Genomic DNA, 20,373 nt, shown 5'->3' with positions numbered 1-20,373 from the left:
GTTTTATAAAATAAATATGTGTTTTTTTAAATATATCATTATATTTCGAATTTATTTTAAATTAATAACGGAAATAGTAAAAAATGTATTGAAGGTGTAAAATTTGCATAAAAGCGTATATATATTTTAGCTATGGCAGTTCCATGCATTTGACATGACTTTGTCAGAATTGAATGAAGACGTCACAATGAGTATGACGTAAAAGCCATTTTCGTTCGTGTCATTCATTAAACGATTGATAATTTCGAATTTCCAATCAATCAGTCGGCAATATGGCGTTAATGGTGTCGTTTGTGTCGGTAGCCGTTTCTATATTATACACGCCGTTCCTGCTGCTTATTTTGTGTGTGATATTCTTGGCATCTATTGGAAAATCTTTGGGTGTAAGGCGGCTTTATGTGAACATATTACTTAAACTTTTCGAGGTAAGTGATATATGTGCATAGTATATTAATAATGCTTTTTAAGTAGCACCCGCATTAGGTATCTCGAATTTTGATCATATTGTTTAAAGAAATTACATTGAATACGATTGTTTAAGTGTTCGATACAGTGCCGATATATATATATCTTTTTTACGTTCAAAACGTTTGACACAGAAATTGTTGTTTACTCATTGCTAATATGAATTTGGTGTCTTATTGGTTATCGAGAATTCCAAGTTTTTTTTTGACCTTCGAGACTTAAAGTTTACATACATATATTGTCAATAAACACCAAATTTTGCATATTAGTAATTAATTAACATTTTTAATTATTATGAATTAATTTCATGATTAAAACGCAAAATAGAACATATGTTAACCACGATGATATTAATATCAATATATAATTAAATATACAAAGTAAAATAAACACAATATATCATTCAATTTAGCTTTATTCAACAATATTATAAAGCCAGTAATCTATACAAATAAATAAAATTTAAGTGCTTGACTATGATTTTAAAATTCTTTTTTGGGGTTGATATAGCTATTTGTGAGTTATCAAAAACAATTTTTTTTATATTTGTTAAGGTAACCGCTGCTATGTAATAATTTAAATATTATATAACTACAATTCAAATATGAATTATGTGTGTTAAAATTTAAATAAAATTAAAAAAAAAAAAACACTACATTCAATGTTTATGACCCTTAAATGCAGGTTTTTTAATTTTGTTAAGCAATTATGTTTTTGATGATACAAATTAACTACCTATATACAAATGAACAGCAAATATATAAATGTTTACCATATAAATATGTTTTACGGTGTGATTAGTTCAACAACCCCGTGTCTATCGAAAGTCAATTGATGATGCAGTATGAAAAAAAGCAGTATTTTACTAGACTACATAACATTTATACGTAAAGTAATTTGTGTATTGATTAAATAAATTATTGTACAACAATAATTAGTGTTGTTGTATTCCAGTTTTAAGGGTTAGTGAGCCAGTGTATCAACAGGAACATGGTCAATCAATTGGAGTAATATTTACTTCATATAAATCACTTCAATTATATACTCGTCATGTATATTTAATGTTTAAAATCATATGAAGAAGCGTTAGGTTTATTTTAAATTATTTTATACAATTATCATTCATGTGTGCATGTATTGTAGTATGTACATGTATTAATCGTGTATTGATTTGATTCATGTTATTATCAAAGCTAAGGAACTATTTGACCGTCACCCACAAATGTCACTCTTAAATTCAATTATGTACAGTCCGTATAAAAATCAGTAAATATATATGAGTCTGTACCTCAGAACCATGACTTTCATGTATGATATGACTCGAAGTGAAGAGTGAGTGAGAAAGAATATGAAAATGAATGCTAATTCTGAGCAATATTTTTTGTTCTCGATAACAATGTTGTCATTCGACCGTCTAATTGATACAACAATACAGAGTATTGCTGTTTTGTGCCATTAATTTTTACCACCAGAAAACATAAAAATAAGATATGGAACGACTCATAAGATCTGATGTATGGTAATTACCGATTTTAAGTAATTTTCTAGAAAATAACGAAATATTATTTTTAGTTTTGTCACTTTTGGTCACCACTAATGATATTCCATCGGGGAGGATATTTCATATTCATTCATTTATCATATTCAGACATTTACATTTGTTTTTTCGTTGTTTATATAAGGAGAGGGATGCATACAATCAAAACAAAAATAAGACCATTGTTTGAAAATTTTTATAATTGCATAATTATTTACTAGTATTACTATACCTTAAATATATAAATACAATATTTATTTATCAATACGAGACATGCTTTATTTACAAAATATAATTTGATTTGTAAATGAATAGTAAAATTGTAGAACAAAATAAATACAAAGTCATTGAATGATTTACGGCTAATATTATCAATAAACGATTCGTTTTGCTAACGGATGGTAGAATTTTCTACTTGGCGTAATTGAAAAATAATTGCTAATAAATATATACGAAAATGAGTTTGTTTGTTTGTTATGTTTTAACTGCTTAAGCAATCATAATGAAATTTTGTATACACGTTGGTATGCGAGGAGAATATGACATATGCTACATAACACTTCCGTCCGCCTCTTTACACGCCGGGAAAAGCCGAGTAAAGAGACAAGTATATATATATATATATTTAATTACTGGTGGTAGAGCTTTGTGCAAGCTCGTCTGGGTAGGTACCACCCACTCATTAGATATTCTACCGCAAAACAGCAGAACTTGTTATTGTTGTGTTCCGGTTTGAAGGGTGAGTGAGCCAGTGTAATTACAGGCACAAGGGACATAACATCTTAGTTCCCAAGGTTGGTGGCGCATTGGCTATGTAAGCGATGGTTGACATTTCTTACAATGCCAATGTCTAAGGTGGCCCATATGCTCGTCCGCCTTCCTATTCTATAATTCGTAACAGCCTGTTAATGTCCCACTGCTGGGCTAAAGGCTTCCTCTCCTCTTTTTGAGGAGAAGGCTTTGGAGCTTATTCCACCACGCTGCTCCAATGCGGGTTGGTGGAATACACATGTGGCAGAATTTCAGTGAAATTAGACACACGCAGGTTTCCTCACGATGTTTTCCTTCATCGTAAAGCACGAGATGAATTATAATCACAAATTAAGCACATGAAAATTCAGTGGTGCTTGCCCGGGTTTGAACCCACGATCATCGGTTAAGATTCACGCGTTCTTACCACTGGGCCATCTCGGCATCATTTTAATCCTATTCTATAAAAAAAAAATTATAACATATCTCTATTGGATTCTATTTATTTGTACCTTTAATTTTATTCCAATGAGCCGATAACAACTTCGTCGACATTAAAAACGCGAATTTTCGTGAATTTTTATTATGAACGCAATATATTAATCAATATCTCGACCAATGGCATCGCTTCAATTCAAGCTCAAAGATGTTAGTTCGTCTTTACACAACCAGTGGTGGGAACAGACTGTGGAACATTGAACCGTCATTATATAAGCGCCATTTAAATTATATAGATTATAGGTATGCTAATTAAATGATTATATACACAATATTATTACAAACACTAATTCCGCGCTAAATTATATTTTATATATTATTACGTCTTATTTACTAATGATTTTTCCGATTGAATTTATCGTTAGAAATTACCAAATATTAATAACCGGATCTGGGATGTGAATCTAGTACCATTAAACCAATGGCGTATTACCGCTAAATATTATAAAATAAAGTCCTCCGCGGCGTCACTTTGGCTGTCTGACCGAGTGATTCATGAGAAACATTTAGGTGTATAATTTTAGAGCCGAGATAGAGGCCATCTCGGCTCTTAATAATCGAAATAATATGATAAGCTAATTATTAATTAGACAAATAAAAAGGTACCTCAGGGCTTAGCGATCAATACCACCACGCCCTTCGTATCTCTTAATCTTTTATCTTACGTCATAAAAATCTGCCAGAACGCAAGAAATACAAAATCATAATCAAAATAACGTCTTATCGGGATCTGCTAAATCGTTTTCGATAAAACATTTAATAGATAAAAGTCCAAGCCAATATGATCCATTATAGTTTATTTGATAACTGATTTTTAAATTAATTATTTATTGTATCCCTTCACGTTCCATTTCACACATATTCATCCGGTGGGTTTGTTCAAGTCTGTTTGGGTGGGTACCACCCACTCTTCACATACCCAACAACACAACAGCTCAACAGCTTACTTACGAGTTGTTGTATTCCGAAATGAAGGGTGAGTGAGGCAGTGTAATACAGGCAAGGGACATAACATCTTTCTATCTCATCCCAAATGTATGTAAGTACATATTATGTTGTTGGCGCTAATACGTCACCAACCTTTGCATTGAAAGTAAGTTAATATGTATATGGGTGGAGACTGATGACCTTCACTTGGTCCAGTCGACCAAACTTTAAAAAAATAATTATATACATACATGTATATCAATTAACTAAAATACACTAATATTAAAAAGTTCACGAGATTGTTTGTTTAAACGCGCTGAACTCAGGGTCTACCGGTTTGATTTCAAAACAACTCACGTCTATCGAACACAGACACGTCACGACGTCGTCACGTAGAACGTTACGACGCCGTGACAAAACAGACCCGGGATCTGCGGTCTTATATACTCACAGGCAATCATACATTCACATAAAAATGATAAATAACAGTACATAAAAGTACCTAATATCCCCTTATATAATGTATATGGGTATTCAAAAACTTTCCTTTATTAATACATAACAATTCTATATACACAGACAACGCAACGATAACTTTCGTCAAAACATACATCATCGTGAGGTCAGAGTCCTCAAAGATAACGATATTATATACACAAAATGAAACCAAGTGGATTTATATCGATATCGATATTTATGCGATTATATTTTGATTTGAAATTAAAACGCACGATTCTTCTATATAAATATCTATATAATATATGTCACTGAATAAAATATATAAAACACAGATCAAGCTATTGGGACCAGAAGTATGAAATTTAGCATTCTTTTAGAGAGTAGGAAATTTTGTAAATTTAACCCCTAAGATAGTGAATAAGGGAGGGGGGTGGACGAGCATATGGGCCACCTGATGGTAAGTGGTCACCAAACGCCCTTAGACATTGGCATTGTAAGAAATGTCAACCATCGCTTATAGTCAATGCGCCACCAACGTTGGGAACTAAGATTTTATGTCCCTTGTGCCTGTAATTACACTGGCTCACTCACCCTTCAAACCGGAACACAGCAATATCAAGTATTGCTGTTTTGCGGTAGAATATCTGATGAGTGGGTGGTAGAATATCTGATGAGCCGAGATGGCCCAGTGGTAAGAACGCGTGAATCTTAACCGATGATCGTGGGTTCAAACCCGGGCAAGCACCACTGAATTTTCATGTGCTTAATTTGTGATTATAATTCATCTCGTGCTTTACGGTGAAGGAAAACATCGTGAGGAAACCTGCATGTGTCTAATTTCACTGAAATTCTGCCACATGTGTATTCCACCAACCCGCATTGGAGCAGCGTGGTGGAATAAGCTCCAAACCTTCTCCTCAAAAAGAGGAGAGGAGGCCTTTAGCCCAGCAGTGGGACATTCACAGGCTGTTACGGGTGGTACCTACCCAGATGAGCTTGCACGAAGTCCTACCACCAGTAAAGTATTTTGATTTCTATCAAATCGGCCTTTCTCAGCCAATTACATAGGAGGTATATTGTGTTCAAGTATGTGCGTAAACAAATGCACTCACTATTCTACACAATGGGCAATGCTTACCGCTTACCCGTATCTACGTATTTGAAGTTAAAAATTAAAATATAAATCGTAGCAATTCCGGCCATATTTCAATGTGACTTCAATCAGACAAGAGCGACAAGTTTATGTGCTGTTATTATTTTGGCCGCTCCCCCCGTCCATAAACACAAAGGATACTAAACAATCAATCAATCAACAGCCAATCGTAGTTTACTGCTGAACATAGGCCTCTCCCAAGTTGCGCCAAAGCTCCCGGTCCTTTAGGAGCATCTACTATGTAGAAGGGTTTTCCCATCGCCGTGCTGGGCAGGCGTGTTGATGAGTGCAAGGGGGTACGTTGTATACGGGTGGGACGCTGCTGCCCATGCCACCTTTTCCCCGTCCATTAGTCGCCTCTTACGACACCCACGGGATGAGATTGGGGGAGTACAATTCTAAGCCGGCACTCCACGGCAAACGGATACTAAACATCTAAAGGTTATTACACAACCAATGTCTTTTTAAATGATTGCTCACCTTGGGAATGAAACGATCGCCTCCAGGTTATTTAAAATAAAAATATATGTTATTGTAAAGGATGAGGTATAAAAAAAAATATCCCCGTTGAGTTTCGTTCGCCTGTTCTTCCCAGGTCCGTGACGTATTATTTCCGAACCGGTGGTAGATTTATGACAATCGATAAGTAAGTGTAACGCTTCTATATTGAATGATTTCGACATTGACATAAAAATATAATAAAGCGAACGAATGATGTATGAACACTATCGGTCACTGTCTCATATTCGTAATATTTACTTTGTGTTTAAAAATACTTTGTTTCGATTTGAACAATGATCTTTGTGAATGATGATCTTTAAAACGTAACGTTGATATTGAATGTATGTATGTTAGTTCGCACGTACCGGTGATAGTGTGAACTTGTCATGTCATTATTTTTTAATTACGTTGTTCATACACAAATATATATATAAGTACATATGTTTTAACTTATTTTTTTAAAAATATCGTGATATTAATATAGTTGTTTGTTGTTGTTGTGAAGGTCGTAGGTTCTAATTTGATGTTTTTTTTTTTATTTTATAAAGAAAAATGAACCGGCAAATGGGCCACCTGATGGTAAGTGGTCACCAGCACATCACCGTAGACATCGGTGCTGTATATCGCAAATGCGACCTCGGCCTTTAGAATTAAGATGTTATATATGGTACCAACCCTGAAGGGCTTGCAGAAGGCCCTACCACAAAGTTTTTTTTTTTATTTTAAACATTTATCTCGTACTCGGTGTAATTAAAATACGTGTATTTATCCACCAACCAGTAAAGCAGTGCCTTTTTTAATTAATGGTTGACTAGTTACCCGCAAGGGTAACTAGTCAACGGTGGTAGGGCTTTGTGCAAGCTCGTCTGGGTAGGTACCACCCACTCATCAGATATTCTACCGCAAAACAGCAATACTTGATATTGTTGTGTTCCGGTTTGAAGGGTGAGTGAGCCAGTGTAATTACAGGCACAAGGGACATAAAATCTTAGTTCCCAAGGTTGGTGGCGCATTGGATATGTAAGCGATGGTTGACATTTCTTACAATGCCAATGTCTAAGAGCGTTGGTGACCACTTACCATCAGGTGGCCCATATGCTCGTCCGCCTTCCTTTACTATAAAAAAAAAAAAAAAAAAAAAAACGGGAAGTGGGCATGTGTCGTTTTCCAAAAGCTTAAGTTATGAAAGATACAATTAACACTTGCGTCTTCGTAATATTAGTTGGGAATCTTTTCGGTGGTCAGATTCGGTTGAGTGATTTAGCGGTTACAGCGTAATAGACAGACGCATGGTTAATAACGCTTTAGGAAAACAAATGGTGTATTACAGTGGAATGTGACTCAGCTCCACAGTATACGCGGTTATAAAAGTTAGACTACTAAAACTAACCGATGCTAATATTTATCTATTAGTGTATTCTTGTTAGCCGAGATGGCCCAGTGGTAAGAACGCGTGAATCTTAACCGATGATCGTGGGTTCAAACCCGGGTAAGCACCACTGAATTTTCATGTGCTTAATTTGTGATTATAAATCATCTCGTGCTTTACGGTGAAGGAAAACATCGTGAGGAAACCTGCATGTGTCTAATTTCACTGTAATTCTGCCACATGTGTATTCCACCAACCCGCACTGGAGCAGCGTGGTGGAATAAGCTCCAAACTTTCTCCTTAAAAAAGGGTGAGGAGGCCTCTAGCCCAGCAGTGGGAAATTCACAGACTGTTACGGTATTCATGTTATTTGCGTAGTATTGTCTTATAGTATATAAGGGGTTAGTTTATACAATGGAACTGTCTTTATCCATGAAATTGTTATTTATAAACTTTGAGCTCGAGATTCCCTTCGACATGTTTTCAATAAATACTTGTAATTCGTCACAATATGTTTACAACAATTTTATTATGTACTAGTTTTCGCCCACGGATTCGCCCGCGTTTTAGGAGCGGAACTAGGTATAAAAAGTAGCCTATATACAAGATTCAAGCTTGCTTCATACTTACGTTTATTTTTTTTTATTTTTTATAGAATAGGAAGGCGGACGAGCATATGGGCCACCTGATGGTAAGTGGTCACCAAACGCCCTTAGACATTGGCATTGTAAGAAATGTCAACCATCGCTTACATAGCCAATGCGCGACCAACCTTGGGAACTAAGATTTTATGTCCCTTGTGCCTGTAATTACACTGGCTCACTCACCCTTCAAACCGGAACACAACAATATCAAGTATTGCTGTTTTGCGGTAGAATATCTGATGAGTGGGTGGTACCTACCCAGACGAGCTTGCACAAAGCCCTACCACCAGTAAATATATATATATATATATATATATATATATATGTTTATACATAATAGAACTATTGGTTTCCAAAGCACTCAGTAAAGCTTCAATCGGCATGATATTCACAAAAATCTCCAACAATCACTGATACATTTGTATGTACTGATAATATAATTTATTTATGGATATATATATAGTATGTGTATTTTATATTTACATTTAATAATTGGGTTTGTTTTAATTAAATATTAATATTATTTTATGCATACCACCACCTAACCCATATCCTATCTGTAATTACTCACACCGTTGGTTGCCTGAAAGAGATCGCTATGTAGCGATAAGGTCGCCATAATTGTACATTTATTTAGGCAGTATACATGTTTTGTATTTTTCTCTTTGTGGTGTGATGTACAATAAAGTATTAAAGTAATATTTCAGACAGATTATACAAAAAAAAAATAATACACCAAAATCTTCCTCATGAGTCACTCGGTCCATCGATGGAGATCGTCATGGAAATCGGTCGGTAGTTTTTGAGTTTATTGCGGACATACAGACAGATGCGATGGAGTAATTTGTTCAATAATACGTGACAGTGATAGAATTGCAATGTTTTTCCAGTATTCTGTTAAGTCATGTCATATCATGTTAATTTTCCATTATCTTATATGTAATTAAGCGTTGGGTCACATTATCGGATAGATAAGTCAATTATATTGAAAATACAGATTCTATATTAATTATGTCAAGTTCAATACGTAATTCGTGCTAAGGAACGTGTTTCAAGCGGTCCATATTTTGCTAATATATATATATATATATATATATATATTAGCAAGTATAGTATATTATATATATATATATAATGGCTTCCAGACCGATTTAGGCCACGGCGGCCAATCTCAAGAGAGATTAGCCAACTGCTCAGGAGATATTATAGTGCACGAGTGTGTGCACTCTATATTCCCTAAATCTCATAATCCGATGGGACGGCAATCCTACACGACCGGAAAGAGTTCAGGCGCAAAACCAACGGATTTACGTGCTTTTCGAGGCACGGAAGTGTACACACTACCAATATTCAGACTCCGGGCTGTTACTGAGAATTTTCAACATGAAACCTTCATGTTGATCGTTTGAGCATGTCTGTTCTCATGGGTACAGTGAAGGGTATAACACTCCCCACCCTTACGTGGGTAAATCCGCGGGGGAAAGTAGTATTATTATAAACGTAGTTGCGCTTCGCAGTTTCGTTCGCTTATTATTTTGACTATTAACGTGACAAGTGTGTGGTGTGACAATTTCATGTTCCTTTTTTAATTAATTTGTTTTTTTGACTGTATATAAATATTTATTGTTTTTAAGATTATTTATAAAGTATAAGATATTATTTTAATGTGGATTACGATTACACATGCTTAGGAATGTAATCTAGCTTAATATTGTGTAACAGTCTGTGAATGTCCCACTGCTGGGCTAAGGCTCCCTTTTCGAGAAGAAGGGTTGGAGCTTAGTCCACCACGCTGCTGCAATGCGGGTTGGTGGAATACACGTGGCAAAATTTCAATTGAAATTAGACGCATGCGGGTTTCCTCCCGATGTTCAACGTAAAGCACGAGATGAATTATAATCACAAATTAAGCACATGAAAATTCAATGGTGCTCGTCCGGGTTTGAACCCGCGATCGTCGGTTAAGATTCACGCGTTCTTACCACTGGACCATCTCTATCTAATATTATTTACGTTCATAATTTTAATGTATGTATCATTGTATTCGGTATGTTTACCTGTATACATTAATTAATTTATCGGTCAAGTGACTTAGCCAATACTACTCTTGATGGATTTCGGTCATCGGCCATTCTTAATAGAGTTTGACTACAAAGGATTTAATGATAATAATAAATATCTTTATTGCACATTCGAACAAAGGAAAATAAAAATATAAAAGCATGTAATAGGAATATTACATTATTAAAGTGCACTCTATATGCCCTCACTCTCATAATCCGATGGGACATCGATCCGATACGACTGTTGAGAGCATAGGCGCTTACCAGCTTTAGGTACTTTCCCGAGGCATTGGAGTGTACATACCTGCTCCCTACCGATTTCAACGGAGTCCTAAGCCGAGGTCCGGCCTCACAGGAGGCACCCTTAGGACGTCCGTCTCTCTTGAGCCCTGTGTGGCTCCCAACATCCGGCTGAGTTCAACTCGCCCATCCCGCCCGGTGACGCTGTAGAGCCCAGTAAGGCCAACAGTATTACACAATCCGAAAAAAAAACATACCTGCGAGATTCCTGGCTGCTACTAAGAAATTATTGACAGAAAATCTTTAAAAAAATATATAAATTTGCTCGAGCCGAGATTTGAAATCGGATTGTGACTATAAGCTAGCTAATAGACCAACGAGCATGTCCGCGACAAAAATCGTTAAAACATCATCATCAGCATTTGAAGTCGGTCAAGTGTCAATTGAAACGCGACGAAATTTCCTGTTTTATTATGTAAAGTCATTTTAACACAGAATAGGAATGTACGATTAACCTTTGTGACGTGACACACAGGTTGACACGTGATGTAAGGCCAGAAGAAACTATAAATTGTGTGATTATTATAGCTATTATACTTGGTGGGACTTCGGTCAAGCCTGTGTAGGTAGCATGCGCAAGCGATCCCGTGGCGCTCCTCGTTAAGACGGAAAGGGTACCGCTGGTTTTTTAGTGGGTATTCCGATGTTCGGAGCGCACTCGGCGCCTTGGACACCGGCGAGCCCAGTACCCTTACTGTTCCCGTGAGGGAAAAGCGTTATGCGTTTTTCCAGCGTTAAAAAAAGTCTGTGTAGGTACCAATCCCTCTTCGTATATTCTAGATACGTTTGAAAGGTGAGTGTGCCAATATAACTGCAGACAAGTCTCCCAAGGTTGATCGCATTGGCAATGCAAGTTATGGTAAATATTTCTTAAACTGCCAATGTCTGACGATGGTGACGACTGACTCAGGTGGCCTATACCATCATCCCTTACATTGTCAATACGCCACCAACCTTGGAAACTAAGATGTTATGACCCTCGTCCTGTAGTTACACTATCTCACTCACCATTAAACGGAAAACAAAAATACTATGTATTACTATTTGGCGATGAGTAGGTACATCACCTACGCAGGCGGGCACAAAGCCCTACCACCAAAAAAAATGGGGAGTCATGTACCGAATTTCAACATCTTTTCATTCACGAACATTATATAATATTATTTATAAATATATAATAATTAAATATTAATACTGATTCATAACACGACTTATGTACTTTGTTCTGTGGCACGATTACTTAGAATTTAATGATTGCGGAGATACGAGGGCCGAAGTCCAAAGTACGCTACAAACATACATCCCATGTATGCTTTTACTGCCCCACTCAAACGTTTTTTTTTTTTTTTTTTTATATGTCCGGGATGGCAAATGACTCTATTCCACCTGATGGGAAGTGGTAGTAGAGTCCAAACGCGACTACGGCCAGTACAGTCGGGAAGAATGTTCTGTACTAGCCGTCACCGCCTTGCCGGCCCGCAAGATGCCTCTAACGTTTAACGGTTACTTAAATCACAGACAAACAAACAACGTTGACCTTCAATTGACGCGATATCATTGGTCGAGATCTAGAATAATCTATGGTACTCGTTATGAATTCATAAAAAAATATATACTAAGACGCCATAAGTAGATGTAAGAATTCTACGTGCGGCATTTCTTATGGAAATATTCAAAATTTCGCAATATATGATTAATTTTTCGTATTTTTTTATGGAATAGGAAGGCGGACGAGTATATGGGCCATCTGATGGTACTTACCTGTGGCCACTTGGCCACCAACGCCCATAGAGATTGGCATTGTAAGTTATAATAATGTTAATTATCGCTTACATCACCAATGCACCACCAACCTTCGGAACTAAGGTGTTATGTCCCTTGTGCCTGTGATTACACTGACTCATTCACCCTTCAAACCGAAAGACAATAATACCAAGTACTGCTGTTTTGCGGTAGAATATCTGATGAGTGAGGGTTACCTACCCAGACGAGTAATCTAACGATAAATAATCGATACGATTAGTTAAATATGTTGTGTCTTCTTCTTTCGATTGTCACATCAATGATGAAAGAAAGAGAGATCAATGTTCGAAAGACAAGCTAATCGAAGTTTGTAAGTAAGGCTTTATTGACAAGAAATGTATTACATTTGAATTTTAGGTTAAACAAGCGCTTTACACGCGGCTTCGTTCACGTCATAATTCGGAATCGCTACATACCAAATACCATAGCTCTCTTAAGGGTTAAATTTTCGAAAATAATTCCTTAGTTCTAACTTACTGTAAGCCGAGATGGCCTAGTGGTTGGAACGCGTGAATCTTAACCGATGATCGTGGGCTTGCACCACTGAATTTTCATGTGCTTAATTTGTGATTATAATTCATCTCGTGCTTGACGGTGAAGAAAAACATCGTGAGGAAACCTGCATGTGTCTAATTTCTACCATCATGTGTATTCTACCAACCCGCATTGGAGCAGCGTGGTGGAATAAGCTCTAAACCTTCACCTTAAAAAGGGAGAGAAGGCCTTAGCCCAGCAGTGGGACATTAACATGCTGTTACTGTACTGTACTGCTAATCTACTATGTAAAAACCCGTATGCCAATTTTCAAGGTCTAATCCCAGTAGAGTTCTGTGATATGTCAGTCAATCAGTCATATTCTTGTATATGTAGAGACAAAATTATAAATAAATAAGACAAACCTATTATTTAATACAAGATTATTGTATATTATAAAGACGATAAAAAACGAATTATTTAGTCATTTTTAATTTTTAGGCAATATAAATTTTTTAGTTAGTAAAGCAGACTGTCAAATATGCCACCTGATGGTAAGTGGTCACGACTTTTTTAACCGTTTTAATCATTTCTTTCATCGGGATATGTGTAATGTCCCGTGTGTCTGTAGTTGTAGTTACACTGCCTCACTGATCTTTCAAATCGGTATCCAAGAACACTAAGTATCAATCTGTAGCATTAGACTTTTCCCCAACATGAATTCGTCTCTGGCAAAGCCAAGGGTTTTGCTGGTCTACGACTTTAAATCAAAATGTATGAATCGTAAAACCATTTAATTAATTTAAATTTAAAAATTCTCATAAACTAAAATGAATATGAACAATGGACGTTTTGAATTAAATAAACTGTTACCCAAATGTACTCGATTTATTAATGTCATTATTATATACTGGTTTTCGTCCGCGACTTTGCCCGCGTGTTAGAGTGAGGGAGACAGGTGTAAGTTAAAAAAGAAGAAGCATATGTCATTTGTTCAGGTTCAAGCTTGCTTCATACCAAATTCCATCAAATTCGGTTCAGTAATTTTGACGTGATAACAGATAGTCACTTTGAGTCAGCCGCTGGCGAAAATTTGTTTGATATATAATAATATTATAAATGCGAAAATAACTCTGCTATGCTTAATTAAACCACTAAACCGGTTTTGATGAAATTTTTAAATCAAGCCATTTATGATTAACACCTGTAAGATACAGATAGGCGAAGCCGCAGTTAACAGTAACAGCCTGTGAATGTCCCTTTTGAGGAGAAGGTTTGGAGCTTATTCCACCACGCTGCTCCAATACGGTTTGGTGGAATACACATGTGGCAGAATTTCAGTGAAATTTGACACGCGCAGGTTTCATCACGATGTTTTCCTTCACCGTCAAGCACAAGATTAATTATAAACACAAATTAAACACATGAAAATTCAGTGGTGCTTGCCCGGGTTTGAACTCATGATCATCGGTTAAGATGCACGCGTTCTAACCACTGGGCCATCTCGGCTCGGCCGAGAAGCCGCAGGTGATTAGACTAGTAATGACTACACACTACGACAGACTAGTAATGAAAAATTGTCGTCACGGCACAGGAGTCGATATTACGTCCAAAGGCCTCCAAACGCCTGAGTAGATATTTAACAAAGAAATCTCTTTCAAACCAAAGTCACGTTGCTTTTGGCTCTGTAATCAAACGAACAAAAAATACGTATTTACTGTGAATTTTTTTTTTGTTGTCTACAAATGTACGCCGTGTGAAGTAATTACATTGAATTATCTGCTGACGTCATAAAGTACGTACTTTTTTGTAATATCATGACATAACTTAATTCAAATGCTTGGACATTTCAATAACACTATGTCTAAAATTGATGGTGGGGATTTTTGTAATATTTTCTGGTTACCATCCACTCACCAGCGAACTTATTTGTTTAATTTATTGGTGGTAGGGCTTTGTGCAAGCTCGTCTGGGTAGGTATCACCCACTCATCAGATATTCTACCGTAAAACAGCAGTATTTGGTATTGTTGTGTTCCGGTTTGAAGGAAAAGGTTCGGTTGAAAGGAAAAAAAAAAAAAAAAAGCCGAGATGGCCCAGTGGTAAGAACGCGTGAATCTTAACCGATGATCGTGGGTTCAAACCCGGGCAAGCACCACTGAATTTTCATGTGCTTAATTTGTGATTATAATTCATCTCGTGCTTTACGGTGAAGGAAAACATCGTGAGGAAACCTGCATGTGTCTAATTTCACTGAAATTCTGCCACATGTGAATTCTACCAACCCGCATTGGAGCAGCGTGGTGGAATAAGCTCCAAACCTTCTCATCAAAAAGAGGAGAGGAGGCCTTTAGCCCAGCAGTGGGACATTCACAGGCTGTTACGGTTTGAAGGATGTGTGAGCCAGTGTAACTACACAAGGGACATAACATCTTCGTTCCCAAGTTTGGTGTCGCATTGGCGTTGTAAGGAATGATTTACGTCGCAAATATCAATTAGTGGTGGCGACCACTTAACATCAGGTGACCTATTTGCCTATCCACGTACCTATAACATAAAAAAAAAATTATGACGTCCTTCACAGTGGTCGAAAATTAAACACGAGCCATTAGCATAGAAGACAAATTACTATAATACGCATGAGAAGTATATTAACCGCCTAATTTATGAACGTTGCTAAGCGACTGTTTAGTTGAACATAGATTTTTCTTTTTCTGTCATCATTGATTCGACATTCGAAATAAGAAGACGGAGCATCGTTTAAATTATCATCCGCTAAACAGCGTTTTGTGCTGACGTCATATTTCTTTTATTCTTTCCAGTATGGCAGGCAGCACATCGAAGTCGCCAAGAAGCTGCAAAGGACCGACAGTTCCGATGAAGAGGAAACACCAGTGGTTGATGATAACAAGCCACCATCAGCGACCGTCAAGGAAAACGGTGTCAATGGTAAGACAATGATAATAATCTTACCAAGGTTGTTTTTGTAACCCGTGATTCATAATGTTGTCAATAGATGGTGCTCGTCACTTTTGCGTCACTTTAAAAATCGCGCTGGATAAATTTTTTTATAACCACTGAACTCCCATATAAACTAAATATTTGTAACATCATCGGCATGGACTTTCCATCAGGTGAAGTGGAATCATTTGCCTTCCCGGCATATAAAAAAAAAGTAATGCAAAGTTGTACTCTGGATGTATTTACAACAATATTAAACAAAAAGAGCATTTTAAGATTGTACTTAAAATTAAATATTAAAATCTTAAAATAAGATAAGTGTATTAAAACAAAGAAACAATTCTAATACTCTAAAAATAACAAACAAAGCAATAAGAAATGCTACTCACTCACAGCAGATGTGAATAATATTATTTATTATATATATGTATGTATATAATATCTTATAAAAAAGATGGCGACCAAATTTGCAATCCAAAAAATTTTATATGATTTGAAAACATACAAGCACATAAAATTACCGAACTATTAATCGGTAACAAGATATAACAAATGTACGGTCCACGGACAGCACGTCTGTGGAGACTAGAAGACAAAATATAAAAAAAAATATTCGTCATCCCACAGGTACGAAAACAAGTGTGATCGAACGACAAGAAATATTGGGTCCCTCGCCAGAGCTGAACTACAAGGGGAGTGCGAGCCAGGAGCGTGTTCAGAATGGACATACAACGGATCCCGGAAAATTGGAGGTATGGCATTTCGAAGTACGTATTTTATTGGTTGGGCAGGGCTTTGTCTTTTTTTATGTTATAGGTAGGCGGATGGGCAAATGGACCACCCGATGTTAAGTGGTCACCACTGCCTATAGACATTGGCGATGTAAGAAATATTAACGATTCCATCCACATTTACATCGCCAATGCAACACTAAACTTGGGAACTAAGATGTTATGTCCCTTGTGCCTGTAGTTACTAGTTCACTAACCCTTCAACGCAACGCTACAATAATACTAAGTATTGCTGTTTGGTGGTAGAATATCTGATGAGTGGGGAACCACCTACCCAGGAGGGCGAACACAAAACCCCACCTAGACTTTGTGCAAGTCATCTCATCATATTTTGCTTTCTATAACAACTTAGTTCCCAAGGTTTGTGATGTAGTGTAATTACTTCTAACAGCACCAATGTCTGGGCGGTGGTGACAATTCACCATCGGGTGGACCACTTACCCAAGGATCGGATGTCCATGTCTGTGTGCCGCTGTGGATAATTTTATAATAGAAAAATTGACAAAGTTCAAACACTAATGTCACTTTTTCTGAAAAGCCCCTTTTCATGTTCGGGCAACTACCTTTTAATATTGAAGAACTGCAGGAAATCAGCAAGTTTTTTTTTGTGTCTGGTGCTTTTATAAGATAATTAAGAAAACTAGGCAGACCATCGATCGATCCATTCTCAAGGTGTGGTATCATCCACGAACTTACTAATATTATAACACAAAAGCGTTCCTATAAATTTTTACTTATTAACAGAAGCAGTTTGAACGGTTTTTTTTTTTTCATAATTTCCAGACGAATTTAGAGTTCCATCTTCACCATTGCATGGATCTCGTCAAGGCCGGCATGGAATCGATCATCGAAGACCAAGTGACTTCAGTTTTCGAAGCTGAAGAGCTCCGGAGTTGGAATCTCCTCACGAGAACTAATAGGTAAGTTCAGTTTTATTTTATAATCAAGGTTTTCTTGGATGGTAAATAGCAATGGTGCTCCTGGGTATGATATTGGCACCGATATTGGCCATGGTGGGCATTCTTATCGGACTAGTCTGCTCAGAAAATATTTATTTATTTTTGGGAAACATACAGCATAATACACACACACACACTCTATCACACACACAAACACACGCATATTCTTATTGAATTTTAACTATGGAGACTAATATTGTTATAGAAAGTCTTTAAGAGAAAACATGTTGTACATAATAATTTTGTGACACAGAAAAGGAAACGCGACTGTTACTCTTTAATAAAGATTATTTTATAACCTAGCAAGGAGTACAGCGTTACACCCACCTGATTGGAATTAAATTAATTTGTACAAACGAAATTGTAATATGTAACTACTATGTTTAATCTCACGCACACAACAAACAATAACAAATCTCACGCTGACGTCATCTGACGTTTGAAATCTTATGCGTACTCGCCAGACGCTCGAAGTCTTTCTTTTTTTTTTATAGAATAGGAAGGCGAACGAGCATATGGGTCACCTGATGGTAAGTGGTCACCAACGCCCATAGACATTAGCATTGTAAGAAATGTTAACCATCGCTTACGTCGCCATTGCGCCACTAACCATGGGAACTAAGATGTTATGTCCCTTGTGCCTGTTCATGCCCATTACACTGGTTCACTCACCCTTGAAACTGGATCATAACAACACCAAGTACTGCTGTTTTGCGGTAGAATATCTGATGAGTGGGTGGTACCTACCCAGACGAGCACAAAGCCCTACCACCAGTAAATAGTTTAGGAGATATCGTGATGAGTGGTATTTCGCTTATATATGTATTATATTTATATATATTATTTAATTCTTCTTCTTTTTCGTCGTGACACTCTTGTCAGAACGGTCGTGGTCGCCATGAAGTATTATGAATTATTCGGCGCAGATGTTATTCGCCTCACGAGCCTTCGACATAAGTCCCTGTTAGTGGTGAGCCTGGTGCATTCGTGCATAGGACCTCCAACAGTTGTTTTTATTTGGTCGGTCCATCGCATGACCGTCCTTCCACGTGGTCTAATGCCATCCACCTTGCCTTGAATAACAAGGCGCTCAATGGAATCATTTCCTTGCCGGGAGACGTGTCCAAAAAATGTTAGTATGCGCTTTCGAATCAGCGCCGAAAGACGCTTATTATTATTATTTAATTAGTAAGTACATATTTTTTTTTTACTTTCAGACAATACGAATTCTTAACATGGCGCTTGACGATCATCTGGGCTATGGGTTTCGTAGTTAGGTACTTCTTCCTACTACCCCTCAGGGTCCTGATCTTCATCATTGGGGTGAGTCATACAACGTAACACACTAGAATAAACATTAGTTAAAATTAGATGAAATTATTTGAAACACTTTAACCTTGTTAAGCAGTTAAGACTATTGAAAACTGACATGTTGACTCATTAACAAACGATGTTTTTTAAATAATATATATTTTAGTATTAACATTGATGCCTTATAATGTCCTCTTGCCCGATTTCAGCCACGGCGGCCAATATCAAGAGATGTTAGCCAACTGCGCAGGACATATTATAGTGCACGAATGTGTACGCAAACACAGGTGCACTCTCTATTCCCTAACTCCCATAATCCGATGGGACGGCAATCCGACACGACCGGAGAGTTCAGGCCCAAGAACAACGCCGTTACGTGCTTTCCGAGGCACGGGAGTGTAAACACTTCCAACTTTCAGACTCCGGGCTGCTATTGAGAACTTTCAACAGAAAAACCTCATAACTTTTTATTGGCCCGACCTAGGATTTGAACACAGGTCCTCCGGATCTCCGGCCTCATATCTAACCAATAGACCAACGGCGGTCATTGATGCCTTATATATGTAAACCCTCAATGAGAATTTCTATTGTATGTTTTACTAGCGATTTCTTCCTACGGGTTAAGTTATTTGAAAATAGAATTAAATTGAATTTAAATTCTACCCACAAGAATCGAAAAGAAACTCCGTAGTTTCTCTTTATCACAAATTAAATTACTTGCATATGCTTTTTTAAAGTAAGTAATCCTTATGTATTAATTTTTGTTCATATATAACTTAAATATATAATTAAAATCTATTTATTTAAAACTAATGATTTAAATTCGTTTCTATTTATACCATTAAACGTCATTCGTATGTCAGTTCTCAATTGTATATTAACGTTTAGAAAAATATTAAAAAAGTTTCTATTTATTTTTTGTCTGTGGAAAAGACAATAAATGACTACTTGATATATGTGGTTAGGAAACCCACGATTATTTTTTGGTTTATTAAAATCGAAGGAGTAAAGATAATCCTTAGTTTTACATGTTCCATGCGATTCGCTAACAGCTCTGCTGTATTTATATACATATATTTACTGGTGGTAGGGCTTTGTGCAAGCTCGTCTGGGTAGGTACCACCCACTCATCAGATATTCTACCGCAAAACAGCAGTACTTGATATTGTTGTGTTCCGGTTTGAAGGGTGAGTGAGTCAGTGTAATTACAGGCACAAGGGACAGCGATGGTTGACATTTCTTACAACGCCAATGTCTAAGCGCGTTTGGTGACCACTTACCATCAGGTGGCCCATATGCTCGTCCACCTTCCTATTCTATATAAAAAAAAAATTATTCACTACAGTTATTGTTTATACTATTCAAATTAATTGCTCATATCAACATTGATTCTATTTTCAAAGTTCTAA

The 20,373-nt window shown here is 36.8% G+C and overlaps 1 protein-coding gene and 1 long non-coding RNA gene across 3 annotated transcripts in view; both read left to right on the top strand.

The window, feature by feature from the left end:
* LOC126779720 (uncharacterized) overlaps window positions 1–20,373 on the top strand; it is a 71,420-nt gene that overhangs the window by 41,590 nt on the left and 9,457 nt on the right. The gene's annotated exons all lie outside the window — the stretch shown is intronic.
* Window positions 220–20,373, top strand: part of LOC126779531 (glycerol-3-phosphate acyltransferase 4) — a 29,611-nt gene continuing 9,457 nt past the window's right edge. For both annotated transcript variants that reach the window (XM_050503593.1, XM_050503592.1), the window contains exons 1-5: window positions 220–425; window positions 15,765–15,891; window positions 16,531–16,655; window positions 17,478–17,614; window positions 18,871–18,976. In XM_050503593.1, the coding sequence (XP_050359550.1) occupies window positions 273–425; window positions 15,765–15,891; window positions 16,531–16,655; window positions 17,478–17,614; window positions 18,871–18,976 (648 nt within the window). In that variant the 5' untranslated portion in view covers window positions 220–272. The remainder of the gene's footprint in view (window positions 426–15,764; window positions 15,892–16,530; window positions 16,656–17,477; window positions 17,615–18,870; window positions 18,977–20,373) is intronic.

This window comes from Nymphalis io, chromosome 29 (assembly GCF_905147045.1).
Source record: "Nymphalis io chromosome 29, ilAglIoxx1.1, whole genome shotgun sequence".
NCBI lineage: Eukaryota > Metazoa > Arthropoda > Insecta > Lepidoptera > Nymphalidae > Nymphalis > Nymphalis io.
The sequence above is the reverse complement of the archived record's forward strand: the minus strand, read 5'-3'. Positions and strand labels throughout refer to the sequence as shown.